The 27449-nt window shown below is 31.6% G+C and overlaps 1 protein-coding gene across 1 annotated transcript in view; it reads left to right on the top strand.

Annotated features, from left to right (window-relative positions):
* The window catches only part of LOC111710002 (protein still life, isoforms C/SIF type 2), a 59980-nt gene that overhangs the window by 13365 nt on the left and 19166 nt on the right, over positions 1-27449 (top strand). Inside the window, exons 12-29 of the mRNA XM_023483997.1 lie at positions 2230-2337; positions 3110-3220; positions 5284-5339; positions 6557-6608; positions 8970-9064; positions 10907-10978; positions 12273-12366; positions 14417-14514; positions 15988-16060; positions 18562-18609; positions 18902-18982; positions 20079-20136; positions 21166-21251; positions 22371-22461; positions 23100-23187; positions 23692-23780; positions 25569-25695; positions 26134-26206. Of these exons, the coding sequence (XP_023339765.1) occupies positions 2230-2337; positions 3110-3220; positions 5284-5339; positions 6557-6608; positions 8970-9064; positions 10907-10978; positions 12273-12366; positions 14417-14514; positions 15988-16060; positions 18562-18609; positions 18902-18982; positions 20079-20136; positions 21166-21251; positions 22371-22461; positions 23100-23187; positions 23692-23780; positions 25569-25695; positions 26134-26206 (1500 nt within the window). The remainder of the gene's footprint in view (positions 1-2229; positions 2338-3109; positions 3221-5283; positions 5340-6556; positions 6609-8969; positions 9065-10906; positions 10979-12272; positions 12367-14416; positions 14515-15987; positions 16061-18561; positions 18610-18901; positions 18983-20078; positions 20137-21165; positions 21252-22370; positions 22462-23099; positions 23188-23691; positions 23781-25568; positions 25696-26133; positions 26207-27449) is intronic.

Genomic DNA, 27449 nt, shown 5'->3' with positions numbered 1-27449 from the left:
TTTACAACGATACTCTGAAAAGCTTTGGCTGATCAATTATGAAGAAGATATCCATGTTAATATCATTTATGATTATTTTCAATAGTGAATTTTCTACTACAGGAAAACATTTAGTAATTATCAGAATTTCGCATTTTCAACTAAAAAAACGACAATATCTTCCACATTATTGATAAGATAAAGGTTTTAAGGGAACCGATGTAAAATCAGTTTTTTAACAAGGTTTTATTGCCAAATCTTTCTTACAATCTTACCTTGTCTATAGTGTAGCGGAGTCTAAAGCTTTTGGTTGGGATAAAGCTTAAACTACATGGATTAAACTCGAGAATACAAGGATGTTACATCCAAAAGTTATGACGTGAGTTAACAAATATTGATTAGCCTTAAATATGGAGGAAAACCTAGATATAAGGAGAAGGTTAAGTTGATTGGTACGACTTTGCGACCTCGTTGTTTCTCTAGTTTTGCTTTTGTGCACAACTGTAAGAAACCCAAAGATTTCGATTTTTCGTGTAATTAACTTTAGCTTACTGTGAGTTGACAGAAAATGTTTTGTAATTAAGAATTATACGCAATGCATATAATTATATTATCATTATCTAGTTAGAAATGTCAATCTTAATTGTGGATTAGTATTCAAACAACAGAAAAAAAATTAAAAATAAAAATAAAAATAATAAAAAATATTAGTTTCCGTGTAAATAATAAAGTTCCCTGTTGAATATGACAGACTAATGTTCCTGAAAAATGATGATATGTCTCTTTATATAGAAAAGAAGCCAAGAATATATACAATATTCTAGTTCCATTCCTGTTCCTTGTTGTAAGGAGGTAGAGGACATAGTTCCTAATGTAAGGGGGGGGGGCATAGTTCCTAATGTAAAGGGGGGGTGCAAAGTTTCTGTTTTATGATTTCGAGGTTTACTGATTTTAAAGTTCCTGTTTTCTGATTTGAAGGGGGGGGAGGTTGCATTTTTAAATGAAACTTTTAATAGATATGTTCAATGTCAAAAGAAAATGATTTTTTTTAAATTAAGGTTCTAGGCTTCTAACAACAACTACTGTTAAAAGATGTTATGTTTCCAAAAGAAAAATGTTCTTGAATAATTATTTATGCAATAATTAATCTTTTCCTTATTAATTATGTTAAATCGATAACGTTGTTGCAAAATTAATTATTCGACTAGAAGCCATTAATTCATACTTTTTCATGATGTTTTCTGATTATTTTCTAGGAATGGTTATTAATTATTTTATTGATAAGCTTAGACTAATTATTGTTAATTATTATTGAGCTCTGCTTACTGTAGACTTTTTTATTTTTTTTTTCATTTGAAACTTTTCTTATAGTAGGTATTCACTTTATGTTAAAAGAATTTACATAATATTGATATTGAAATTGTTAACAGCAAACTTTTGATGTGGAATTAGATTTTTGAAATTCCAAATTTGGATTTTACTTTGGGTCAAACAAATACTTTATGAATTAAAACTTCTAACTAAAATAAAATTTTCTCTGAACGAATTTTTAATTTTAATTTAATTTTGAAATTTATCAATCCTTATTAAGTTAAATTCAAAGGTTATTATACGAATTCTTAATACAAAGAAACCATTTTTGCAACCTGGCGGAGAAAAAATAGCTAATTTGTGTCGCTTTGTTTTATTCGCAAAAGATTTTAATATTAGCCATAAAAACTAGGATAAAGTAATCATTTTTGCACACTATCCAACCATGTTTCTAGTTCAAGGATTGAAGGTTTATGATATAATTTGTACCCCTTTTCATTGAAAATTTAGTTAATAGTCCCTTTTAAGGTACATTTTTTCAGTGTTTGTTTTCTTTAATCAATTTCCCCACCTTTATAAAATAATAATTGTTCTCTTGAAGAATTCTGAAGCCTTGAATATTGGAAAATGATAAAACCTTTGTAATAAAAAAAACATTTAAGAAAAACACTTAATTATTAATAACACTCGATATAAACAAATAGATAAAAGTATCTCCTGTGGTATCCAACCTTCTTTTATCTATAAGAATTTGGTTATTGCCACAAACTCTGATTTTATTATTCCTAGTTTAATTGTCTTAGACCATAGATATTTCTATTAAAAAAAAACATTCGTCTGTTTAAATTTTTATCAATCTTATTAAGTGTGAAAAAACTTTCGGTTTTGAAAAGATTCATGTTTTTGTTTTTGTTTTTAAACCCCATTTTTCTTGTTTAGGCCCCCTGTCAAGTGGAGCTTGAGAACTGGGTAAACAGTATACATTCAGCATGCGCAGCGGCATTCGCGCGCCATAGAGGAAAAACCGGAACCCTTCACCTTCTCCAGGTATAGATATGGGTCACCTTCTCTAGGTATAGATATGGTTCACCTTCTCTAGGTATAGATAAGGTTCACCTTCTCTAGGTATAGATATGGTTCACCTTCTCTAAGTATAGATATGGTTCACCTTCTCTAGGTATAGATAAGGTTCCCCTTCTCTATGGTTCACCTTCTCTAGGTATAGATAAGGTTCCCCTTCTCTAGGTATTGATAAGGTTCACCTTCTCTATGTTTAGATATGGTTCACCTTCGCTAGGTATAGATAAGGTTCACCTTCTCTAGGTATAGATATGGTTTACCTTCTCTAGGTATAGATAAGGTTCACCTTCTCTAGGTATAGATATGGTTCACCTTCTCTATGTTTAGATATGGTTCACCTTCTCTAGGTATAGATAAGGTTCACCTTCTCTAGGTATAGATATGGTTTACCTTCTCTAGGTATAGATAAGGTTCACCTTCTCTAGGTATAGATATGGTTCACCTTCTCCAGGTATAGATATGGTTCACCTTCTCTAGCTATGGATATGGTTTACCTTCTCTAGGTATTAAAACACATTTTTTTCAAACATACTGCACCCTTCTTGCAGTTGTTGTTGACATCTTGAACCGAATTGAATGAGTTAGCGCTTAGTCGTTGAGCTACCTTCAGCAGGTTTAAATCCTGAATCCAAAATGCATGACTAAAGATTGTAGAGATTCAGTATTTGAACCGGCTCTAGGTAGTTGAGCGACCTCTCCAATTTGTCAAATTGATCCCTGTTGAAACTATGTGTGCTAGGAGGAGATCTATAGACTAGAGAAGGGTCTGGAGGCTGACCACAAGCTGAAGAGGATGGCTGAACTACAATCCTCCGTTGTAGCAGATCCTCCATCCAAACATCAGATTCAGGTAGAATATAATTCTTTAAATGGATTGTGCGCTTAATTTCAAGAGATCTTTCTGCAAAAATGGCATTTTTCCGATTCACATCGGTACCCTTACAGGGAGTGTTCGCGAAAAATGGAAGGGGTATAGGCTTACGGCGAAAAATAAGCGCTTTTGTTCGCTACTAATCTTACTTCTATTTGTTGCGTCTATAAGGAGAAAATTGTTAAAAACGACTGATACTAAAAAAACGTAACGTCCATATAAATTGAGAAAGTTGCAACGAACAGGGACTTTTATAATTAAACAATTTTTTTAAAAGGCAATATCTTACAAATTACTAATCAGACCTTGGTATATTTGTATGGAGGGTCACTTGAACTTACAATTACAGTCCATTTACAACATGTGCGTAGTTATAAAAGAATATCGAATTGTTTTCAAATATAAATTTTTTTTACAGATTATCAGAAAGGATTGTTATTTCTTCAGAGAGCTATAACTAAAGTGATTTAAATACATTTGAAGTGATATTGAGTCTAAGTTTGGATTTTATGAATACGTATACACCATTAACTTGGTAATTAATTAGTAATTTAGTAAAAACATTTGAACCATTTCCCCCGACGACCAAATAAGAAAGTTTTGTCAACATTTAATTTTGCACTAAAATTTTTATTTTAAAATTGAAACTTAACTTTGAGTTATTTACCATCGTTGTAGGTTTATTGAATTCTTTCGTTGAAAGCAAAAAAAAATAAGAATAAATGAAATCAATATTTTCGAATTCTTGATTTCTGATTTCTGATTTGTTTGTGTATTGATGTCTACAGATCTAGGAAAATGATTTATCAAGTTTGTTTGAAAACCTTTAGATTGTTAGAATCCCTACTATTGGACTGAATACTAAATCCAACCAATGGTTAGGGTCGGATTTACATTAGTAATCCGTAGGTATACAGGGTGTCTCTTAAAACATTGATTGATGCCAGAAACCTATTTGAGAGTTCTTTTTACATTTAGAATATCTAATCTAAGTTTTGGAACTATTTTTGTTAATTCAGAACACACAATTTCCAAGACGAATCTAATTACATTTTCAAAAGTTTTTGTTTGCATAAAAATTTAGGTTATTTTTCTTCCATTCGATCGGATTTTTTTAGATTATTGAAATGTTCTGAAAAACGAAAATCCGTTTAGAATTGAGGTTTTGGTGATAACAACAACAGATGTTTTTATATAGACCCCCTGTATATTAAATAAAGGAGAGGGAGATTTATGCTTTTATGTTAAATCTCAAATTTTAATCTTTAGGGGGAAAATGAGGTGCATATACCGAAGAAATGGCACGGATTTAAACACAAAATTTTTGTCCAAAAAAAACATTTTTACTTTCTTTAAATTTTGACTTTCAGACTACCGTTTTATCTTCTTTCTGGACTTTTTTTTTCTAAAACCTTGATTGTTCAACACTGTTTTGATACAGAAAATGATCTAGTGCATTCTTACTTCTATCTGTTGAAAAAATTGCAATTCACGACTTGGATCGTAAAAAAAAACAATTTACTATCAAACACATCATTGAGATATTAAAACCTTTAGTCATCGATTATTTTTCGACGCATATATATAGTTGATATTTCATAATATTTTGTATTTCTTTAATATACAATTGCACTTAAAAGAAGTAAGAAATATTATGAAAAATTAACTATATACAAATGTGGCGAAAAGTAATCGATGACTATAGGTTGTTATATCTGACTGATATGTTTGAAATTAAATTGATTAAGATTAGTAAGATTAGTAGCGAACAAAAACGCTTATTTTTTGCAGTATGCCTACACCCCCTTTCATTTTTCGCAAACACTCCCTTTAAGAAACTACGCTTACAGTCCCTTTAACTTGAAATTATTTCTACAGTCCCTTTAACTTGTTATTATGCGTATAGTCCCTTTAACTTGTTACTATGCGTACAGTCCCTTTAACTTGAAATTATTTCTACAGTCCCTTTAACTTGTTATTATGCGTTTAGTACCTTTAACTTGTTATTATTTTTACAGTCCCTTTAACCTTCTATTTATTAGAGTCAGATAAGTCACTGGGAGGAGAACCTGGAGAGGTTGCAGGTTGAACAGTTTAGGTGAATATTTTATACACAGTGAGACCCATAAAACTATTGAATAGGAAGACGATTCTTATTTGTGGAAAAGATGTTGTTTTATCAGTAGCTTAAAGATCAACCTATTAAGTGAAATGTGTCTGTGTACACTGCACAATTAAATTTATAACTCGTGTTTAAAAGTAGTATTCCTATTCCACAGTTGTATAGGTCTAACTGTACTCAACTCTGTCGAAAATTTCTATCTTCTATCTTTGTATCTTGTATCTTATTATGGAAACTTTTAAATATTTATTTTGAAATGGAAACTTTTAATAATGTTTTTGAGCTAGAAACTTTTAAATATGTATTTTGAGCTGGAAACTTTTAGATATATATTTTGAGCTGGAAACTTTTAAAATGTTTGAGTTGGAAAATTTAAATGCATGTTTAAGCTGGAAGCTTTGATATATATATATATTTAAAACTGGAAAATTTCAAATATATATTCTGAACTGGAAATTTTTAGATATGCATATTGAGCTTGGAACTTTTAACCCTGTATTTTTGAGATAAAAACTTCTAAATATATATTCTGAGCTGGAAACTTGCACATATTTATTTTGAATTAGAAACTTTTAAATATTTATTTTGAAATGGATTTTTTAAATGAGTGTTTTGAGCTAAAAACTTTTAAATTTGTATTTTGAGTTGGAAACTTTTAAATATGTATTTTGAGTTGGAAACTTTTAGATATGTATTTTGAGTTGGAAACTTTAAATGGACGAACTGAGTTATCATTTTGGAATTTAAATAGATCTCTTTGCCGTCATTTCTTCAAGTTTTTACCAATTTGACTATAGGGAGACCAATTAATAGCAAAACCACCTCCCCTCCTTTTCCATAGAATAGAAAGATTTAAGCTCATTAGGTTCACTTAAAAGATTCCAGCTCTATCTCTTCATATAAACTCTTTTTACCTCCTCCCCCCCCCCCTTACTATCCCCCCTTTTATCTTCCCCCCCCCCCCTCCTCTCGCTCCAACTACTTTTATCATTTTTAGTTTTTAACAAGCAAGATGCAGGTCTTAATGTTATGCAAATAGGCACTTTACATTTTTGCGAAATTTGCAAATCTTGATTCTCTTCTGTCCTGTCTTCTCCCCCCCGTCATTCCTAAAGTTTTGAACAAGATTAGTCCAAACTTCTTGTGAAATTCTCTTGGTAAAGTTTCCCCCCTGAAGTTTGATAATTGCCTAGATTGAGATGTTACATGGCGAGTTTACAGGCTGGAGAACTACCAAATCCAAAGGTAGGTTTAAAACTTTTTCACATATATACAGTGAGATCCATAATAATGTGGAACATAAAGACGACAGTTAGACTCGAGTTTTGAATTGAATTAGTTGAATGAACACAGCCATTGTGCAGCGTACACAGACCCATTTCAATTGATGATTTGATTTTTATATAACTGGAAATTCTATTTGCTTCATAACAACATTAAATATATCTTTTAATTTGACTGAAATGTCGTCTTACTTTTCCACAGTATAGATGGATTCTTAACAAAGTGTTAGGAGTATTAAACAGACAGTAAAGCGTATTAAACAAACTGATTTTTATTGTTTGTGCGATATCTAAACATAACAAAGTGTTAGGAGTATTAAACAGACAGTAAAGCGTATTAAACAAACTGATTTTTATTGTTTGTGCGATATCTAAGCATAACAAAGTGTTAGGAGTATTAAACAAATTGTTAGGACTATTGAACAAACTGATTTTTATTGTTTGCGCGATATCTAAACATAAAAAAGTGTGCTTTAAATGAAAAAATGTGAAACAAAACAAGTTTGAAAAAACGAGCATTTCATTCTATTCTTTGTTTCATATTACCTTTAGAAAAACGGAAACATTCCTTTCAAACCAATCTTATTTTCGGAAACCACACTTGTAATACTGACACCGCACTGCAACTGAAATATTAATTCTTCCTGTCCTATACAGGACACCCCATCACCCCCTTCCTGTCCGAACAAGGACCCCCTCCATTCCTGTCCTATGTATGAGCCCCCCGTTCTTCTTGTCCTTTCCAGGACCCCCTCCCTTCCTGTCCTATCCAGGACCCCCTCCCGTCCTGTTCTATTCAGGACCCTTACCCTTCATGTCCTATCGAGGACGCCTTCCATTTTTGTTCAAGATATCTATTTTTAATCCGCGAGCTTTTTCAGAAAAACTTTGCAGAGTAGGATTTTATTTTTCCTAATATTAAGTTAAGTATATAAGATTACATTCCTGTATAAACAGGTTTCATAATGTTTGTCAAAACAAATTGTTAATTCCTTTCATTCTTTCTTTTATTGTTGAATGAACAGGTTTATTTTCGTCTACTGAACATTCAACAACTTTTACGCTGTTATAAAGTTTCAAGTTCTTTTTACAACTTGAACCAATTGATTTTATTTAGTTTTTTTTCAAAACTTCAGATTTAACATTTATTCCAGCCCATCTTCCAGCTTTTATATCCAGGGTGTCCGAAAAACATGGTAATAAAATGAAATATGTATGTCGTCTTTGCTATGCGCGGGTTTTTTTCGGGAACAAATTTTCAATAATTCTTCCTTCAAAACATCTGTACTTACTTACCTAGAAAATAAGTAAAAAAGTAATTTGTTATTTTCCAAAATGTGAACTGACATTTCTTAGTGTCAAAAATGACGAAGATGATCAGATATGAAGATGATCAGATATTTCCCAGATTTAATCTTTATAAAAAATATATGGTTACCCACAAAGAATGAGAATTTAATGAATACTAATGGAGTATTTAAATACATATTTAAGGAGTGCTAACTCAAATATCCCTTCCTTCTGAAGGAGTATTTAATTCTCAATATTTTGGGAGTGCTAATTCAAATATCGCGTCCTCCTAATGAAGTATTTAGATTTACATATATATAACATATCCCGCCTCACTAATGGAGTATTCTAACTAACTAATGGATTATTTAAATATCTATATTTAGGGAGTGCTTACTCAAATATCCTGCCCCACTAGTGGAGTATTTAGACATATTTATATAGGGAGTGCAAACCCAGATATTCTAACTAACTAATGGATTATTTAAATATCTATATTTAGGGAGTGCTTACTCAAATATCCTGCCCCACTAGTGGAGTATTTAGATATATTTATATAGGGAGTGCTAACCCAGATATTCTAACTAACTAATGGATTATTTAAATATCTATATTTAGGGAGTGCTTACTCAAATATCCTGCTCCACTAGTGGAGTATTTAGATATATTTATATAGGGAGTGCTAACCCAGATATTCTTACTAACTAATGGATTATTTAAATATCTATATTTAGGCAGTGCTTACTCAAATATCCTGCCCCACGAGTGCAGTATTTAGATATATATATATAGGGAGTGGGGAGTGCTAATCCAGATATTCTAACTAACTAATGAATTATTTAAATATATATGTTTAGGTAGTGCTGACTCAGATACCCTGCCCTACTAATGGAGTATTTAAATATCTATCTTTAGGGAGTGCTGACCCAGATATCCTGCCCTACTAATGGAGTATTTAAATATCTATATTTAGGGAGTGCTAACCCAAATATCCCGCCCTACTAATGGAGTATTAAAGAACATCTATATTTAGGGAGTGCTAACCCAAATATCCCGGCCTACGAAGGGTATGCTGAACAGACTGGGCGTATTCACTGTATCCTCCCTCCATGCCTACATCTGTGCTAGGAAATCAACCATAAAAATCAAGATTAAAGCCACGAAGGACTTCTTAATTATCTGCAAAATCAAACCCAAAACAAAAGCAACGAATCCTGAGTTGAGAAATTATGAATAAAGAGAAGTAGTTAAACTATTGATTTAAGTTTAAATGAGCAGCGCAGGAGAAGGTTTATTAGCATTCTTGAACCATAAGTTAGCCTCTTATCTATGATAAGGTCAAAACTTTTGTGTTATAATCAACAAGTTTTTTGCGTTTTTTTCTGAAGGATTAAATTTATTCCTGTGGTTGGAACCCATGGCGGGGATAGTTGAAAAATTAAGGAATTAAGCAGGTTGTCCTATATTCTGACAGTATCACTGTTGAAATCAAGATCAAACCTTGAGGATTACCGCTTTTTCGCCCAAACATTTTTGGGAGCTAGTTTTGAATATTTATTTATATCTATGTATTATATTCAAATTATCTTCTGGTTGGATATAGTTGGGATTAATAATACAATATTCAAATTATCTTCTGGTTGGATATAGTTGGGATTAATAATACAAAATTCAAAAGTTCATATTTAGGGAATGATTTATTTTTCCACAAAAATACTTCACATAAATCTTCACCCTTTATTCGACCATAATAAACCTCTCAGCTGTAAGTCATGCATCCGTGAATAGAAAGTAAATTTTTAAATTGAAAATTATGAAAGTAAATGAATAAATAACTTAGTTTGACGTCACTAAAACCTGCCGGAAAAAAAGTTTATGGGAAAAAAATCTGGAAATAAAAACTTTGGTAAAAAATTCCCATTTTTTTGAAGTCCTAGGATAAAATGTCACTGTAAATAAAGTCCTGAGTTTTTAATTCCTTAGACTTTTTCCTAAAATAGAATGGGGACTGCTAATACAGTCTCAGAGTAAGATCACAGGAAATATAGTTCTGAAGAAAATATTTCAAAGAAAAAAAACTTAGAAAAAAAAGTCCTAAGTCTTGTGAAAATGTCTAAGACGTTTTCGTAAAAAAGACTTTTTTCTATTCATCTGTATTTTGAATATAGAAATGGGCGTTTTTCAATATCAGCTGCCCCTCTTTTTGCATGTTGTTCCCATGCATATTCTGCTATAATAGGACTTTTCCGCGGACGTTTTTGTATGAAATCATACTGAAACCAGAAAAAAAGTCCTATAAAATAAAGTCTCAAAATAGTAGGACTTCATTTCAAAAGACTTTTTTATCAAGGGATTTTTTTTACATGGTACTTTTTTAGTGCCAAAATTTAGGACTTATATTTTTAACAATTTTTTTTCAGAGAATTTTTTGGCGGTATACACTAAACTATGAAAATACCCTAGGTACACGTAAATTTTACGCTAGACTGAAATCTTTGTATTTTTATTCATAGCTCGTTTTTTGGAAACGACATTGAGAAGTACATCACAAGTTTGTCATTTCTTTATGTCATCAAATAAATTGGCTTTTTCACGCTTGTGTGTAAAATCTCTTATTTAAGAATTGCTAAGAGGTCACAAAATTAAACCAGTTATTTCGCAAAAACTTGGCATTTTCGTGATGTCTAGATTAGAGTGACAGATGACTGATTATGCGTTATAATAGCATTTTGTTTGTTCAATGTCTATAGCAACATACTCTTTATAGCTTTTACATCCTTTGAAAAAAACACAAATATTTTTTTTGTGAACAAAAACTCAAATTAAAAATATCTGGGAACCACTTCTCTTGTGCGTCGGTTCAAGTCGAACAGAAGTTGTTCAACTTCGTCTACACGGTTCAACTACTTCTTGCAATTCATTAAATCTGGTCCCATTTCTTATTATTTTGAATGTTTGATAACGCTTTAGGAGTCCCAGTTTACTAAATAATCTGCTGGCAGGGAGGGGTGCAACAAAACGACGTGCTCCCATGCTATCCAGGTGCTATTTTATTCAAGGGCACAACAAACTAAGCTAGAGGGGTAGGGCAAATAGGCCCACGCCATCAAAGTTGAAACCGAGCCGGTAAAGGATAGGGTCGGGCCTGTACAACTGCCGCTAGTAACTAAGGCCGGTATAAGGGGTCGGTCCGGGTCGAATTTAAATTGACCTTAATCCACCGTTGCTTGAATAAAATCTAATATTTCAATTCATAATTTCAATAAAGCAATAACAATTACGACCATTTTGTTAGAATTTGAAAATGCAGTTAGGGATATCTCAATTTTTGAACTGGAAATTGCAGAAATCAAGAAAATATATCTCATAGGAATTGAATCCTTGCCCAAACTTGGATTTTATAATTCCTATATCTTTGCAAACCAAATCTTAGACCTTCAAAAATATTAATTCTGTTGCATCTAATAATCCACCATCAGGTTACAAAGGGATTAAAAAATTTAAGTTTCTCACACACAGACTCAATTCCTTTGTCACAAATGCGTAAAAGATGGTTTCATTCTAATTGATGAAATGTTTGCTGTTACGTTAACATCAGAATTGGCATCTTTTTTTTTAAAAATAAGTTTTTTTTATAATTTGGGAAAGTATAAAAGAAAGAAAACATTCTATGGCGATAATTAAATTATAATTGCGCTTATCAAGATTTTTGATATTTTGTGATAAATGTGATAAATATTTTATCGTAATCAACTTTTTCTTGTTCTTCCCTTTAAATTACACAAACAAGTGAACAGTCCCTTTGAATGTAAATGTGCATACATCACTGAAAATGCATTTTACTGAAAAGGGAAAAAAATCAGAATCTACTAAAATTATTCTACTCAAAAGAATATTCAAAATATTAGCATTGAATTTTCCATTTCATTGTTAGACAAAAAAGTATAATTTTTGGTTTAAACCCATCTCACACCAACTTCAGTTGAAATAAATTCAACAAAACTTTATACGTACACAGTGGGCCTCATAACACTGTGGAATAGAAATTAAATATTAAATACTATGTGTATTCAATTTCAATGTTGTTTTACCCATTGAAATTAGTCTGTCCACACTGCACATTGCAGTGTTTCATGTTGACTTTTTAAAATCGTCACTTTTTTCACTTATTTCTAGTTTCTACTCTACTATTTCCTGGGTCCCACGGTATTCCTACCTCTAATTGCATTTTTGGAAGTTGTGGTGAAATCAAATAAAAGCAAAATTACAATTTGATTATATATCACCTTCTCTCCCTTTCTTTATTGGGAACATTTCCTGAAACAATATTTTCCAGAAATAATTCTGTCTCTGGTCGGAGAAGTTTGCATAACTCCAGTGGAAGCATGGACGCAGAGAAACTTGTTCAAGTTGACCTCCCGGATAATCAGGTAAGGTCAAGGCAAGGTCAAGTTCAAGGTCAATTTCAAGGTCAAGGTCAAGGTCAAGTATTCAATTTAACAAAGGAACTAATCACTACTGTCTTAAACCCTAATTTCTATCTTTGAAGAGAATTCATAGTTCCAATGATATAGATTAAAAAACTGAGTTTTAGGCATATGTTCCTTTTCCCAAAAATTACAATTTTGGAGATCTCAATGATCAAGGCTAGGTTCTATTATTTAATATTGGTTACTGCAAAAAATGTGTTCATAAAAAATGACCTTCAGATCAAAGCAAATGTAAACTCTACCGATAATTGAGACACCCTGTATATCTTTATTTCGTTTTTATAAGAATAAACCCACATGATGCCAGGCTCTGTTGGTGAACATTAGATTAAGTGCTGTGTGCATTTTTATGAGTTTCTCAACCTGGACCTTGTACAGTAGGGGAAGTGGGAGAGTGGGGAAGGGGAAGTGGGAGAGGGGGGGGTAAAGGGGAAGTGGGATGAAGGGGGAAAGTGGGAGTGCAGTGGAATTGGGAGGAGGGTAAGAATGGAAAGAGAAGTGGAAGTGAGTTTGTTTACATGGTGAAGCATTATACATATTGTAAAATTTCCTTTTTGTAACGTTCAAAGTTTCGGATATTGGCTTCAATATAAATTTGCATCGCAAAAACTTGACGATTTAAACAGCTGTGACAGAGAAACTTTTATTTCTTGCAGGATATCGAATTCTTTAAAGAGGCGGGGTTGAGAAAATATATATAAGGGGGTATGGCTTTACCGGAAATAATTTCATAACTATTGGTGCCATTTTTTATTCATCTAATCTCAAAGTAATGAGAAATTTTGAGAGAAAAAACGTTTGTCACAAATTCAATTCTGGTTTGGCCTAATACTCCCTTTCGTTTGTCACAAACACTACCTTAATTATTAATAGGGATTGAAAAGTGTAATTTCAATGTGACCCTAAATGCAAAGATGGCAATGTCCGATTCACAACGATTTGGTACCCTTTAAACTTTTTTCTGATCAATAATGTGGAAGATATTGTCGTTTCATTCTGTTGATAATTCCTTTTATGTTTTTCTGCAGTAGAAATGCGTCACTTTAGAAGAGAACCCACAATTGAAAATAATCAGTTTAAATCTGGCATTACCATCTTTGCAATGGAGGGTCATTTGAAATAACGCCGACAGTCCCTTTAAATTCAGATTTTTGACAATTTTAGATGTTTGTCTCTAAGCTTGTGGTGAAAGGTTTCTAGGATTAAAGTTGTATAAACAGCAGTGTAAAATATAAAATAAAATTATTCTATTGATGTTTAAAATCTCTTTTACGGATTCGAAAAGGCGGAAAACAAATTTCCTTTCTCCGAATTCACAAATACAGACCTACCCACAAAACATGAGACCCCAAAATCTTTATATTTATTGCAATCTAAAGCCGGATCCAAATTCTTTGTGTCTATATTCTCAGAAAAACATAATTTACGAATAATCCTAAATCTGTATATTGTATAACTTGTTAAGAATCTGCAAAGGTTTAATAGGTACGAAATCATATTGCAGTAGTGTTTATATTTCTTGTAATGTTTAGTCAAAACATAAACAAACAAAATGTGAACATAGCAGACGAAACTCTTACAGATTACAGCTTTCTCAGTAGGCATCACTATACTAAATCAAAGAATTATTTAAAAAGACGATATATCGAATTTGTCACTGAATTCCCATGTTTATTGGGACACCCTGTAGTTTGGGTGCTAGAGAAGGTTGAAAAAAATGCCCAAAAAAAGAGTAAAAAAATGTAAAAAAATATTTTTTGTTTTAAACAAATATCAAAGTGTGACACATGTTTCTACAACCATTTTTCAAGGGCTTTTCAAAAATATAGTTTAAAGTTTACTAGCTTTAGTCACAAAAAAGTTATTTTTAACTGGGGATAAAGGATGAAAGGGCCTAAGGGACATCCATCTCTCACTCAAAACTACGACTACAGTCCCTTTACAGACAAATCTGATTATCTGAATCCAATCCTAAATATTTCTATTTTAGTGTGTATCTGTCTATCTTCGCGACGCCATGACAGTTGAAGAATTTCTAGCGGCGAGCTGCATTAAACAAGGACTTTCACCAAATGAACATTTTATCAGGTAATCTATAGAATAATTATATGCTCTGTGTACGAATCTAGAATCTATAGCATCCATTAATAATTATATGCTCTGTGTCCGAATCTAGAATCTATAGCATCCATTAATAATTATATGCTCTGTGTCCGAATTTAATGAATTTAAGCCACGTCTCAAATTCCCCAAAAACCGGTTTCAATTCAGCGCCGGCTTAAATCTTGAAAATTTAATAAAATTTTAAGTGGAACCAACCATATTTGAACCTACTGCCGGTTTAAATCCTAAATCTCAAATTCAAATTCTCAGGAATCTTTAAATTTTAATCGGTGATGCGGATTTGAACTGGCGGTAGATAGTTCAACGACCTCTCTCCAATAAATTAAACTCTGTCTCTAGAACAAGGAATCAGGGCATGAGAATTCGTTTAAGCAAATTTGTTTTTCGAATCAAAAACATTTCTTGCAGTGTGATGCTGTGCAAAATATCATTACATTTAATCTGCTTTAATCTACGAGTTGCGATGTCAAGGTTTTACAATTTTTTATCATAAATAAAAAATGGATTAAACACAATTTGTGTTTCTAACTTTCACTTAAATAAAGAAACTATTCAAGTTCAAAATAAAAATATTTTAACAAAGTTTTGCAGAGAACCCTGTTATTGTTTATTTGCAGCTTTATTAATAGATATCCTGGCATAGATTAAACAAAAACAATACTTTGTTAAGTAATAAAGAAAATCCGGGAAGAAATTAGGTGAAAAAATCTAAATAATTACGGAAAATTTATTGAAAAAATCTAAATAATTACGGAAAATTTATTGAAAAATTCTAAATAATTACGGAAAATTTATTGAAAAATTCTAAATAATTACGGAAAATTTATTGAAAAATTAAAAGAAATCCTAAATATTCAATGCGCTTAAAATAAAACTTAAACGTTTTTTTTTATAATTTAAAATTATTAATTTAGCTATTAACCTTTTTAATCTCATTTAAAAATCTTATCTTTCCATTTTCTTTTTCTTCGTCAAAAATACCCTGTACGATTAATAGATTTCTGATCATGGCAGAAACGCATATGTTAGAAACTTTTCAAACAATTAATTTTTGATGAATAATAGTATGGTTATTCCAATAATGTTTATATTTATTGTATCTGCAGAAAAAGAGCACAGAGAGTATTTTGATAAGGAAAAAATTGAGGGAAATGAAAGTTAAGATTTTTAATTTAAATTGGAAGGGATAATGACTAAAATAAAATAATTTTAAAATAGAAAAAAAAAGAAAATTCANCAAATGGCATTATATTAAAAGGAGGAAACAGTATAAATCAAGAAAAAATAGGAAAGTCGCCAAAGTTCAGATTAATGAGTGAAACGAAAAATGCCACTTAAATTATAACTGTTATTTCGGTTCGCAGTGTTATAAAATTTTTGGACAGACATTTTTTCTTTATTATTATTATTATTATTATTATTATTATTGATATTTAGGGTGAAGAAACGCCGTGAGATGCCAAGCGTAAACTATTTTGTTCCTCACAGATCTGATGTTATCGAAACATATGTAAGTTTATTTTGTAGCTACAATAACATCTATAAATTTGTGGAATAAGAAGACGACATTTTTGCAATTTATGTGTTTTTGGCGATTTACAAGTAAATCAATTTATTAAGTGAAAAGGATCACAATTGCTCTAATCACGTTTATTTGGAATATTTGAAATTATAACTTGTTACAGCCAGTCCCCCCCCCTTCCCCTTCCTTTCAAAGTTGGGCTATCCGGAAAATTCTCAATTAGAATTAGGGAGGAGGGGGGGGGGAGGCAGAGAGAGGGGGGGATGGCGGCATATAGCGCCCTTCTGCTCTAAGATTGAACATGCCATTTTTTAATGCCATTAATTCTCTTTATTAATAAATAGTAAACAGTCTTTTTATTTATGATTATTAGATTGTCCCATGTCGTATTGCTTAAATAGATAGCTATAGAGACTATATAAACTATATATAAATGTATAGTTTCTTAGGAGTTTATCCTATTATCCTATTACGAATATTGTATATAGACATTATACATGCATATACATATATACATAAATTCTAAAGATGAAGAACTGTGTTTAGTGTTCTTTTTCGGAAGAGGGGAGAGACATAAATCTAATCCATAACCAGTAATTTAGTTCAGTTCATGGGGTTAGGAACTGAACCCTACCGTATTTTGTATGTCTGTGAGAAAGATCGTGTGTCTGTGTTAGCGTACCTGTATCAAGCTGAATAGCCTGGAACACCCTGTCTAAAGCTGATAAGTCTGGAACACCCTGTATAGAGCTGATTAGCCTGGAACACCCTGTATAAAGCTGATCGGCCTGGGACACCCTGTATAAAGCTGATTGGCCTGGAACACCCTGTATAAAGCTGATTGGCCTGGAACACCCTGTATAAAGCTTATTAGCCTGGAACACCCTGTATAAAGCTGCTTAGTCTGGAACACCATGTATAAAGTTGATTGGCCTGAAACACTCTGTATATAGCTTATTAGTCTGGAACACGTTGTATAAGGCTGATTGGCCTGGAACACCCTGTAAAAAGCCGATTAGCCTGGAACACCATGTATCAAGCTGATTAGCCTGGAACATCCTGTATAAAGCTGATTAGCCTGGAACACCCTGTATAAAGCTGATTGGCCTGGAACACCATGTATAAAGCTGATTAGCCCAGAACACCATGTATAAAGCTGATTAGCCTGGAGCACCATGTATAAAGCTGATTAGCCTGGAACACCATGTATATAGCTGATTGGCCTTGAACACCCTGTATAAGCTGATTGGATGGTGAATTATCGGATTCCCCCCCCCCCACTTGGTATACAAAGGCATTAATGAGAGGAACTTAGAAAACATTTCTCAATCTTTCTCCTACTCAAGCATCCGGTTCTACTGGAGGTTGGACTTTTCATCCATTCTTTACAAATATAGTCCTATATTTGTAAACCCTAACATTCACTGAATAATGTTTAATCTAACAATCATCCATATTTTCATAACTCTTAAACATGGTCCTCCAGAACAGATGAGAATTTAATGACGACCTTTAACTCTTTGGTTAAATGATAAATTCGGGGTTTCTGTCTTGCTTTTCAGGCCTTTTATTGATATATTGGAATGTTTTACAAAGAAAGAAACAGGTTTGAGTTTCAATTTTTCTAATTCCTATATATTTGGCGTAAACAGCTGACATTTCAAACCAATTATTTAAACAGAATTTATAGTTTGAAAGGTCTGCGACATCGGGTTGCAAAGATATAGGGATAAAAAATTCGAGTTAGTGGCAAAACTCAGTTCCTTTGCAAGAAACAATGATTGTGACAAAAACAAATGTGACGAAATATGCATGGATTTTTGTGTGTATTTATGTTACCTTAGGACGGCCAAATCGAATCAATTAAAGAGATAAAAATGTTGTAAAAATGTGAAATTCTTCAGACTACATGCTTACACATGAGATCGTTTTCGGTCAATTATTTTTAAATTCCATCGGCAGCGCCTGGCATTTAATCTTGTCAAATAAAAGGAATAGTTCCGGATTTTTCGATGGAGTTGAAAACATGTTTGAATGCCGATATAGATACAGAAAGGGTCTCATTTTCATTATGTGATATTTTGAAATGGTCGGAATCTATAAATTGCTTGAAGCCTAGTTGAACTAGGTTAGACTAGTTCAACTAGTTCTCTTGATCTCAGTGGCACATAGGGGTTCTTGAACTCATGTACCTAGCTTAACACAATTTCTCTAATTTAAAAATTCTCAGCTATCATATTTCAAATATTTCGACCAAAAATCAAAAAAGATAACATGTGTAGAAAAAACTTTTCTCTTTTATTCAATATCTTTATTCAGCTGATATATTAAAAGTTTCTAAATGATCCAACTTTCCCGTCATCTACAATTATTTTTCATCCTTTGCAATTCTATCAGATCCATATTTTTATCAAAGAGAGAGTTTTAAGATAACAGTGCTTATTTATGTTAATCTGATTTGCCCATTGGTAAATATATATTTTGTTCAGCTTGCAACACACGAGGTTGTGGAGGTCTGTGGGAAGATTCTTTACCAGGTTAGACAAATGATTATTATTATTATTATTATATTATTATTTCTATTATTATTATTATCAAAATTATTAAATTCGTTATTATTATTTCAAAACTTTGTTTTGATTTTTCTCCAAACCATAGTGTGCTCTATATAGTGTGCTGTGTACTATGTACTATTTAGTGTTATTTGAGCCATGTACTATTGTACTATTATATTGTTCTTTGAACTATACAGTATGCAATAGGAATTTACTGTGTACAATATAGTGTACTGTGTAACGTTTACTCTTTAGTGTACTGTGTATTGTACAGGTTGAGTTAGCTAGAAGTACCCTTGAGGTAATGTGGGGGTTCTCCGTAGAGGCTGAACTAGTTGAGAACAACGAAAAGCAGGTATGGTTCAAACGATTCCACTTCTTGAAGAAAAAAATAGCTAATTTTTAAATGGCTTTTCCAATACGTTTCTAAATAGCAATGTACTAATTGGACTGTTAAATTCAGAGCTTAAGTTCACCTCATTTAAAAGTTTTCGACTTTGTTCAAATATACATGAAAATCAAATTGACGAGAAATTCTTTAGTCCCCTTGTTATTATTGTTTGACATAAGATTTCTGTATGAAAAAACTGCTTATTTTTGTTTCATAAGATTTGTAAAGTTTTCTTGGTTTATTGGTGTTAATATAGGAAAATGATAAATATCCCAATGAATAAGAATATTGGGATTCATCTTATTATTGGATAAAAGGCCAGGGAAAAAACAAACATTAACTATTTATGTTAAAAGCACTGATAATGCATTACAAGAAAACACTTTCCTACTAGCTCCGAAAAAATATTATTGTTGAAAATTTCCATTTTTTAATTAGTTTCAGTTCTTAGAATAGTTCAAGTTCTTAGAATAGTTCTAGTTCTTAGAATAGTTCTAGTTCTTAGAATAGTTCTAGTTCTTAGAATAGTTCTAATTTTTAGAATAGTCCTATTTCTTAGAATAGTTCTTGTTCGTAGAATAGTTCTAGTTCTTAGAATAGCTCTAGTTCTTAGAACAGTTCTAGTTCTTAGAATAGTTCTAGTTCTTAGAATAGATCTCTTGTTCTTAGAATAGTTCTAGTTCTTAGAATAGATCTAGTTCTTAGAATAGTTCTAGTTCTTAGAATAGTTCTAGTTTTTAGAATAGTTCTAGTTCTTATAATAGATCTAATTCTTAGAATAGTTCTAGTTCTTAGAATAGTTCTAATTTTTAGAATAGTTCTATTTCTTAGAATAGATCTTGTTCTTAGAATAGTTCTAGTTCTTAGAATAGTTCTAGTTCTTAGAATAGATCTAGTTCTTAAAATAGTTTAGTTCTTTACTTTTAGTTCTTATAACAGTACAGGTCTTTAGTTTTTTTTGAATGTTTCAATTCCTTATTTAAGGCAACTCTGAATTCTTCTACTTTGATTCAATTAAGAGTTTTCCGTTTTCAATGTTAATTATGTAAATATATTTAAGGATGAACTTTGCTGCTATGTATCCAGAGTGGAAGAGACGAGTGTAGCGATGGAAAACGGTAAAAGCTAGTTTTAAATTAATTTTGCGCGAGGTGTAGTGTAATGCCCCCCAATATTCTACAAATTTGCTTCGGTCGTCTTTAATCAAGGGAAAATAAGAGTCCTTACATTGCTGAACAAAAATTAAGAATTAAATTAAAGCCCTTAAACTATTTGTTTCAGCTGGTTTTCTTGATGAAAACTGAAAAACTGAAAAGTTGATAAATGCTTTCTCTCAAATAAAAATAGAATTATTATGTTTTGTCTTGACAAGCTAAAGAAGTTTCACAGCAGTCTCCACTTTACAATGTTTTCAAATTGTTTACAATTCCTTTTTTTCTCAGAGAATTCAAATCTATGAAGTTAGCAAAGTTAAATCTACAAGGTTTCCACAAGAGAAGGCTAAATGGAATTTATTCAGTGCTTTTTACATTTTTACGGCTTTATTTTTCTATTTAATCCTAAAGACTAATTATTGGAAAATTATTTTCGAGGAATGGTAATCAAAATTTAGACTATACAGACTATTATATAACAGTTTTTAGACTATACAGACTACTATAATACAGTTTTTAGACTATACAGACTACTATATAACAGTTTTTAGACTATACAGACTATTATATAACAGTTTTTGGTCATCTTTAAAGTTTTATTAATTGTTTGTAACATTGTTAATTATTTAAGATTTCACAGCTCTTAATAAGAATAGTTTTGTGCACTTTCTTTTACAATAAAACTTTTAAACAAACAAAAAAACTATTTTTCCTTAACTTTCAAGGTGAAATCTTCAAACAACCCAAACGTGTGGGCTTTGCAGGGATATATTTTCAAAATATTTATTTTTTATACAAAAGGACTCAAAATACCGTGAAATAGTAAGACTTTACTTAAGCAATCCTAGGTGTATTTGATCTTGTTTAAAGCAAAACTTTTTACCACTCGTAATTGTAAATCAATTCATTCAGTAAACTATAGTCTAAAAAGCGTCTTCTTATTTTATGGATACCAACAGTTTTTAATCAAAAATTGAAGAAATGAATGTTTAGGTATAATAAAAGCTGATGAGATAATGGTGATAAACGGGGCAATTGTATCAGATCTCGATATGATGTACATAGAATCTGTACTGCAGGTATGTACATTGTACAATTTTACATGCATCCTAAATCTATTTTATGACTAATAATTTTGGTTTTAACAACGCAAAGAACAATAGATTGAAAAAAACACATATTTTTATTTAAACAACGGTCTTTAAACACCTTCTTACTTTTGAGTTTTGAAAATTTCTCATTTTTCTGTGAATATATCTTTATCATACAGGGTGTCCCAATAAACATGGGAATTCAGTGACGAATTCGATATCGTCTTTTTAAATAATTCTTTGATTTAGTTTAGTGATACCTACTGAGAAAGCTGTAATCTGTAAGAGTTTCGTCTGCTATGTTCACATTTTGTTTGTTTATGTTTTGACTGCATACTAATTTAAAAATGTTTCTGAAAAAAATGTTCCCAATTAAATTTCCAACAAAGAAAAAACGACAAATTTTTCTCCCCCTCCCCCTTTTTTTAAGATGTCTCAATTGCGCCTAGCTATTACAGATTAATGATATGGTTCACAAAAAATATTTAATCAAAATTTAAAAAAAAATGAAAACTATGCGCGACTACAGTGATAACCAGAAAACTGTGGAATAGAAAGACGACTTGAAATAGTCCAATGAACATGAGGCACAGAAATTGTTCAGTGTCAGGAGACCCATTTCACTTAATTAGTGATTTTATAACTTTCTAGTAAGGCCATTTGCTTTATAACAAAATCAAATGCCATTCAGTGTTGCACTAATGTCGTCTTCCTATTCCACAGTTTTCTGGTTATTACTGTAATTTAGAGTTGTTTTTACTTTTACTTTCTTTCTAATCCTCTAATCCCCTTAAATTCTTGGGATTGTGGAAATGGATTAAAAACTTCACTTTTTCTTTCTTTATAAATATTCAATTCTGTTTTGTTCATTTCCAGTGTAACTGTCATTCTTCATGCATTCATTAATTTCAAGCTTTTGAGAATACATTTAGCTTTTAAGTAAATTGGGGGAACTTGAGGATAGAGGAAAGTGCCTCGTCTTTAATCTACGCGGCATTAAATTTCTACCCTAGCTTTCAGATTATCATTATCATGATCAGAAGTAAAAATAGCCTTGATCTCTACACATAAAAAAAAACAAATATAAATTGTTAAAAAATACTTTTTTTAGATTCCCTGGTGTGCCCCCCTCCCCCCTCGGACAGTGCATTGAATGAAGACGTAATCTCCAGCCTGATTGTACCTGCCCCTAAATGGAGTAAGTAGAAAATATATAGTCTGATTTTCAATTTTTAATTTAAGGAACTGAGCCCTTTACGGTACATTCAAGTTCATTTCATGTACCTGGCCGAATTTAAACTACCCAGCGCAAGCATTCAGTACTATATGAGGCAAAACGAGACGGTACGCCAAATGAATAATCCCCTTCTAGTGAAATTTTTTTGCCTTGTCTAACGGTGGACTACGGTCGATTTGACTTCGAACCGGACCGAACCCCTTGTACTGTACCGGGCCGACCCTATCCTATACCGGCTTGGTTTCATCTTTGATATCACAGACAGACTTTTTACTGTACCTGGCCTATCATAGGACTATTCGACTTGTCCCACCAGCAGTAGCTTGGTTTAGTATGACCAAGAACTCTAATTTTCTAATTCTTTTTCTATTAGTATTAAAAATATTAGACCTTGTTTTTTTAGCTAAGGAACATATTAAACCTTTTTTATGTTTAGATAAGGAAAATATTAAACCTTCTTTTTGTTTAGTTAAGGAAAATATTAAACCTGGTTAATGTTTAGATAAGGAAAATATTAAACCTTGTTTATTTTTAGATAAGGAAATATTAAACCGTGTTAATGTTTAGATAAGGAAATATTAAACCTTGTTTATGTTTAGATAAGGAAAATGTTTCCCCCGACGGAGAATCTACAGCTCCTCCCTCAGATAGAAGTGACAGGAGTAGCGGTCATCTTCAATCAGATAGGTAGGTCATCATCAATCAGATAGGTAGGTCATATTCAATCAGATAGGTAGGTTATATTCAATCAGATAGGAACACTTAGCCAGTGGCTGCATGTTTAGTCAGATAGTTAGATAAAACACAAATACTGGTGGTCATATTCAGCCAGATCTTTTAATTGACATTTATTTTGTAATTGATTTTTTATTGATATATTTTAATTGAACAATTATAATTACTTATTTTGATTACTGNATCATCTCGGGTGTTTTCGGCTGACTGCCGGGGCTGGGATCTGTATAAGGGGGGGGGGGAGAAGAAGCGGGGTTTGACATGTGAGCACTACGTGGAGGAAATAGATCTTGAGTACGCAAACATCTAGAGAAAAGGCTACGGCAATTTGAGTCGGAAAAATCGTCTTCCTTATATTTCGAATTAATTTTAACAATATTATTTATCTAGGGGTAGCGGGTATGTCCACAGTGAGCGGAATAGTGGAATTGTTATATATACATATTATTTATCTAGGGGTAGCGGGTATATCCACAGTGAGCGGGATAGTGGAATTGGTGGTATAACAATACCCCATCCTAAATCTAGAGGAGGAGATATAATAGGTAAACAATATCACAATACATGTTTTTCAGCAGCCTGTTTATAATCACGCAGTTAGTTCACATTAGAATTAGTTTGATGAGTTTGAGTATTGAATAAAGTAAAAATTACATGATTTAATTTAGTTTTTCGCTTTCTGTTAAGCTTAAGTAAATTGCATGTAAGGCTGAAATGTTTATACTTTTTCAATCTGAACGTTTTTCATTCAAAAGCTTTGAGAAGAACATATTTTTAATTTGTTATATGTACACGACGACATCTGTTTTTTTAATACTCATTCGTAAAATCTAAGCTGGATAAGGCCTTGAGGGCTCAAAGTCGTACCAATATTGTCGCATAAATTTGGCTTTCTCCTTCTATTTAGCTCAAAGTGGCTTGCAATTATACTTCCTTAATAGATAATGTGTCTTCAATATCGCGTTCATTGCTGGTGACCTGCATGGATCGGACTCTTGCGCGCATTGGGCCGGACTCGACCCCTAAAGTTTTACAACACAACGTTAGGCATAATGAGCAATGTTAAAAACATTAAAAGTTATTAGTTGACATAAATAAAATACGCATTTAGTTTTTTAAATGTATTTCAAAGGGGTAAAGGCAAAAAAGGTTGTTTCCTCTTGAATGTCGTCTACCTTTCAAATCATCAAGTCATTAATATTTGCTCTAGACATAAATAATTTTGATATACTTTTCAAAATTCATTTATAAATATCGGAAAATGTCGTAACATTGCTTGTTATGTGTAACAGTGTGTTTAAATGGTTAAAACTTTAGTTGGAGTCCGTCCCATGCAAGAGTCCGCTCCATGCATGACACTGGTCACAAACTATTAATCTTATTTGATTAACATCATGTTTATGTGGATCCAAGATTTTAAATTATTGCAGAGGTTGGTTAATTTTGGTTGCTTTGAGCCCGCGATTTAAAAGATTCCGGAAAATACAACTCAGGTCTGAGCTGCCCTTAGGCCTTATTTACGGTTTGGGCTTTCGGATTTAAGTTGAATCTAATTTTGCTCAGAGTTGAGTTCACAAAACCGGTTTAATAATGTTTTGGGCAGATTTGCATGGTTGGAATTGGCACATTCCGGGTTTTGAGGAGAACAAGACTCAACATTGAGCCTTATTTTCCACTAAAACTAACTAAGGTCGGTTTTACTATCATTGGGCCTATATTACTCTGTAAGTCGAGTCTAAGATCTCGCAGCTGTCAATCATGTCACACAAGCTGTCGTCCGAGTTGGGTCTTAAAGCTGGGTTAAAGGAATAACGACCCGAGCCGTAGCTTTTAAATCACGGGCTCTGGAGACGAATTGCATTATCTACCATCCTATGAAAAAAGGATCCTATCAAAATTGTTCCAATTAATCAATCAATGTCGAAGTTTATTTTCATTTTATGTAATTTGCACCAGCTCCTTTCAACCCTGTCCGCACACAACGTTTATTCAATTAGTTTAAAGGGACTGTCAACGTATTTTTAAGTGACCCACCATTTTATGTGTTTTATGCTTGATTCACAATGGTACATTTTACCTGAGCAGCAGTGGGAAAGATATCGTCGTTTTATCAAACTTTAAAGTTGTTGAATTCTGTAATTTTTCTTTTTTCTTTTTGAGAAAATCACAAAAAAAAACAGTTTAAAAATTATCAATTCTAAGATTTAAAATTAAAACAACTTCATTGTTTTGCTCAGTCAGATCTTTTAAGTAAAGGGTGCTGTTTTGAATCGGACATACCACTTCTTTTTTAATAATGGAGGGGAACTTGACGTCTACTGAGCACTGTTCAGGTAACCAACCAGCACTTGATGTTGATGCACTGATCCGGCAGCAGCAAGGGAGCAGTCTGACCGGCCGGCTGGGTAGCCCGACCGGAAGTGTGGTTAGTTTAACCACACTTCCCATAGGAACACCAAGGTAGGAAGTTACGAAGTTTATAAAATTATTATTTTTATTGAAACTTTATAGGACCTTTCATATAAAATATAATTTTATTCAAATTAAAAACGATTTCAATTATTCAATGTCAATATTTTATTAATAAAATATATATTAAAAATCTGTGCAAAATTTGTGGACATTATTTTTTTTAATTTACGAATATTTATATTCATATCTTTATTTTTACATACTTCTATATTTTTATGAGTTTAGGAAGGGGTGAACAAAATCTTTGTTGATTTATTTTGATTCTTAATTTATTTTTTTTAACGTAAATACTAACGGACTCAATGTTATCCTTCATTAAGCTATTAATGATTCACTCTAAAAAGTATCAAATAAAGATTTGTAAATTGTAATGGTTTCTTCAAAATTTTGCTAACAATCCCTTTAACTTACGCAATACGCATTTAGGCAACTGTCTGACGCTGAGAAATTACGCAAAGTGATACTTGAACTGGTAGAGACGGAGAGAACTTATGTTCAGGTAATAATACATTCAGTGGTTTTCCTAGAAAACCCGCAATTTCACAAAAAAATAGTTACGTGACTTAGTATATTATATATTATATAGTATATTATTGTAACGTGATTTAGTATATTATATATTATATAGTATATTAATGTAACGTGATTTAGTATATTATATACTATATAGTATATTAATGTAACGTGATTTAGTATATTATATAGTATATAGTATATTAATGTAACGTGATTTAGTATATTATATATTATATAGTATATTAATGTAACGTGATTTAGTATATTATATATTATATAGTATATTAATGTGGGACTGTCTTACCTAAAAATACTAGGTTTAATTCTTAAAGCCTAAAGTTTCTTTTGCAAACTGTGAACTTTTCTGTAAATATTTTAAGATGATGTGAAAATCTACGAAATAATGCAATATTTGCACTTTTTGGATTTTCTTGAATACCATTTCTAAAGATGACAGTTCAAAATCAATTTTAAAGTGCATACAAGATTCACGCGCAGAGGATCATCTTTTGTAAAATATTTTCTACAGTATATAAGATAATTATTGTTTACAATAAAACTAAAGATTAAAATCATGATTACAGTCTTTTTTTAAAATTTGAAACATATTTTTATAATATTTCAAAGGCTTTGAGTTTTTCAACAGCTTTAGAATTTACTGTAAATGTTTTGTAAGGAATTTTAGTTACAATATATTTAAGTGCTAAATATTTTAATGTAAACTTAGCGATATTGTTCAGATATTTTACTTTCAAAATTTAAGAACTAACGAATTATTTCAAAAAATCAACTTATTATCTTTATAATAAAGCTCTTCGCTCTTATATTTATGTATATAATTAATTAAATTTTTCTAATCCCTATATCTTTGCAACCTAATGGTGTAATGGATATTTCATACTTTGACTATAAGATCTTACAGAATTTATAGTTTAGAACATCTAAGGTTGTTTTGTTTGTATAAAATGCCTTCTTTTTGAGCGAAAATTTTATGTTTTTTTAAAAAGAAAATGGTATTGAAGGTTTTAAAAGCTAGTTTTTGTACATTTTCTATACAATTTTCAGATTATTAAATGCCTTTTTTTTCGAAATTAGAAAATGTAAATACTTTCAAACTAGAGGTTTTTGCAGTATTGAGATTTGAAATTCCAAAATGAGAATATAAAATTTCAACTTTTATTTTCAAACTCTGGTATTGGCGGTAGTGAGATTTCAAAATCCAAAAT

The sequence above is a fragment of the Eurytemora carolleeae genome, unplaced genomic scaffold, assembly GCF_000591075.1.
Source record: "Eurytemora carolleeae unplaced genomic scaffold, Eaff_2.0 scaffold507, whole genome shotgun sequence".
NCBI lineage: Eukaryota > Metazoa > Arthropoda > Copepoda > Calanoida > Temoridae > Eurytemora > Eurytemora carolleeae.
The sequence above is the reverse complement of the archived record's forward strand: the minus strand, read 5'-3'. Positions and strand labels throughout refer to the sequence as shown.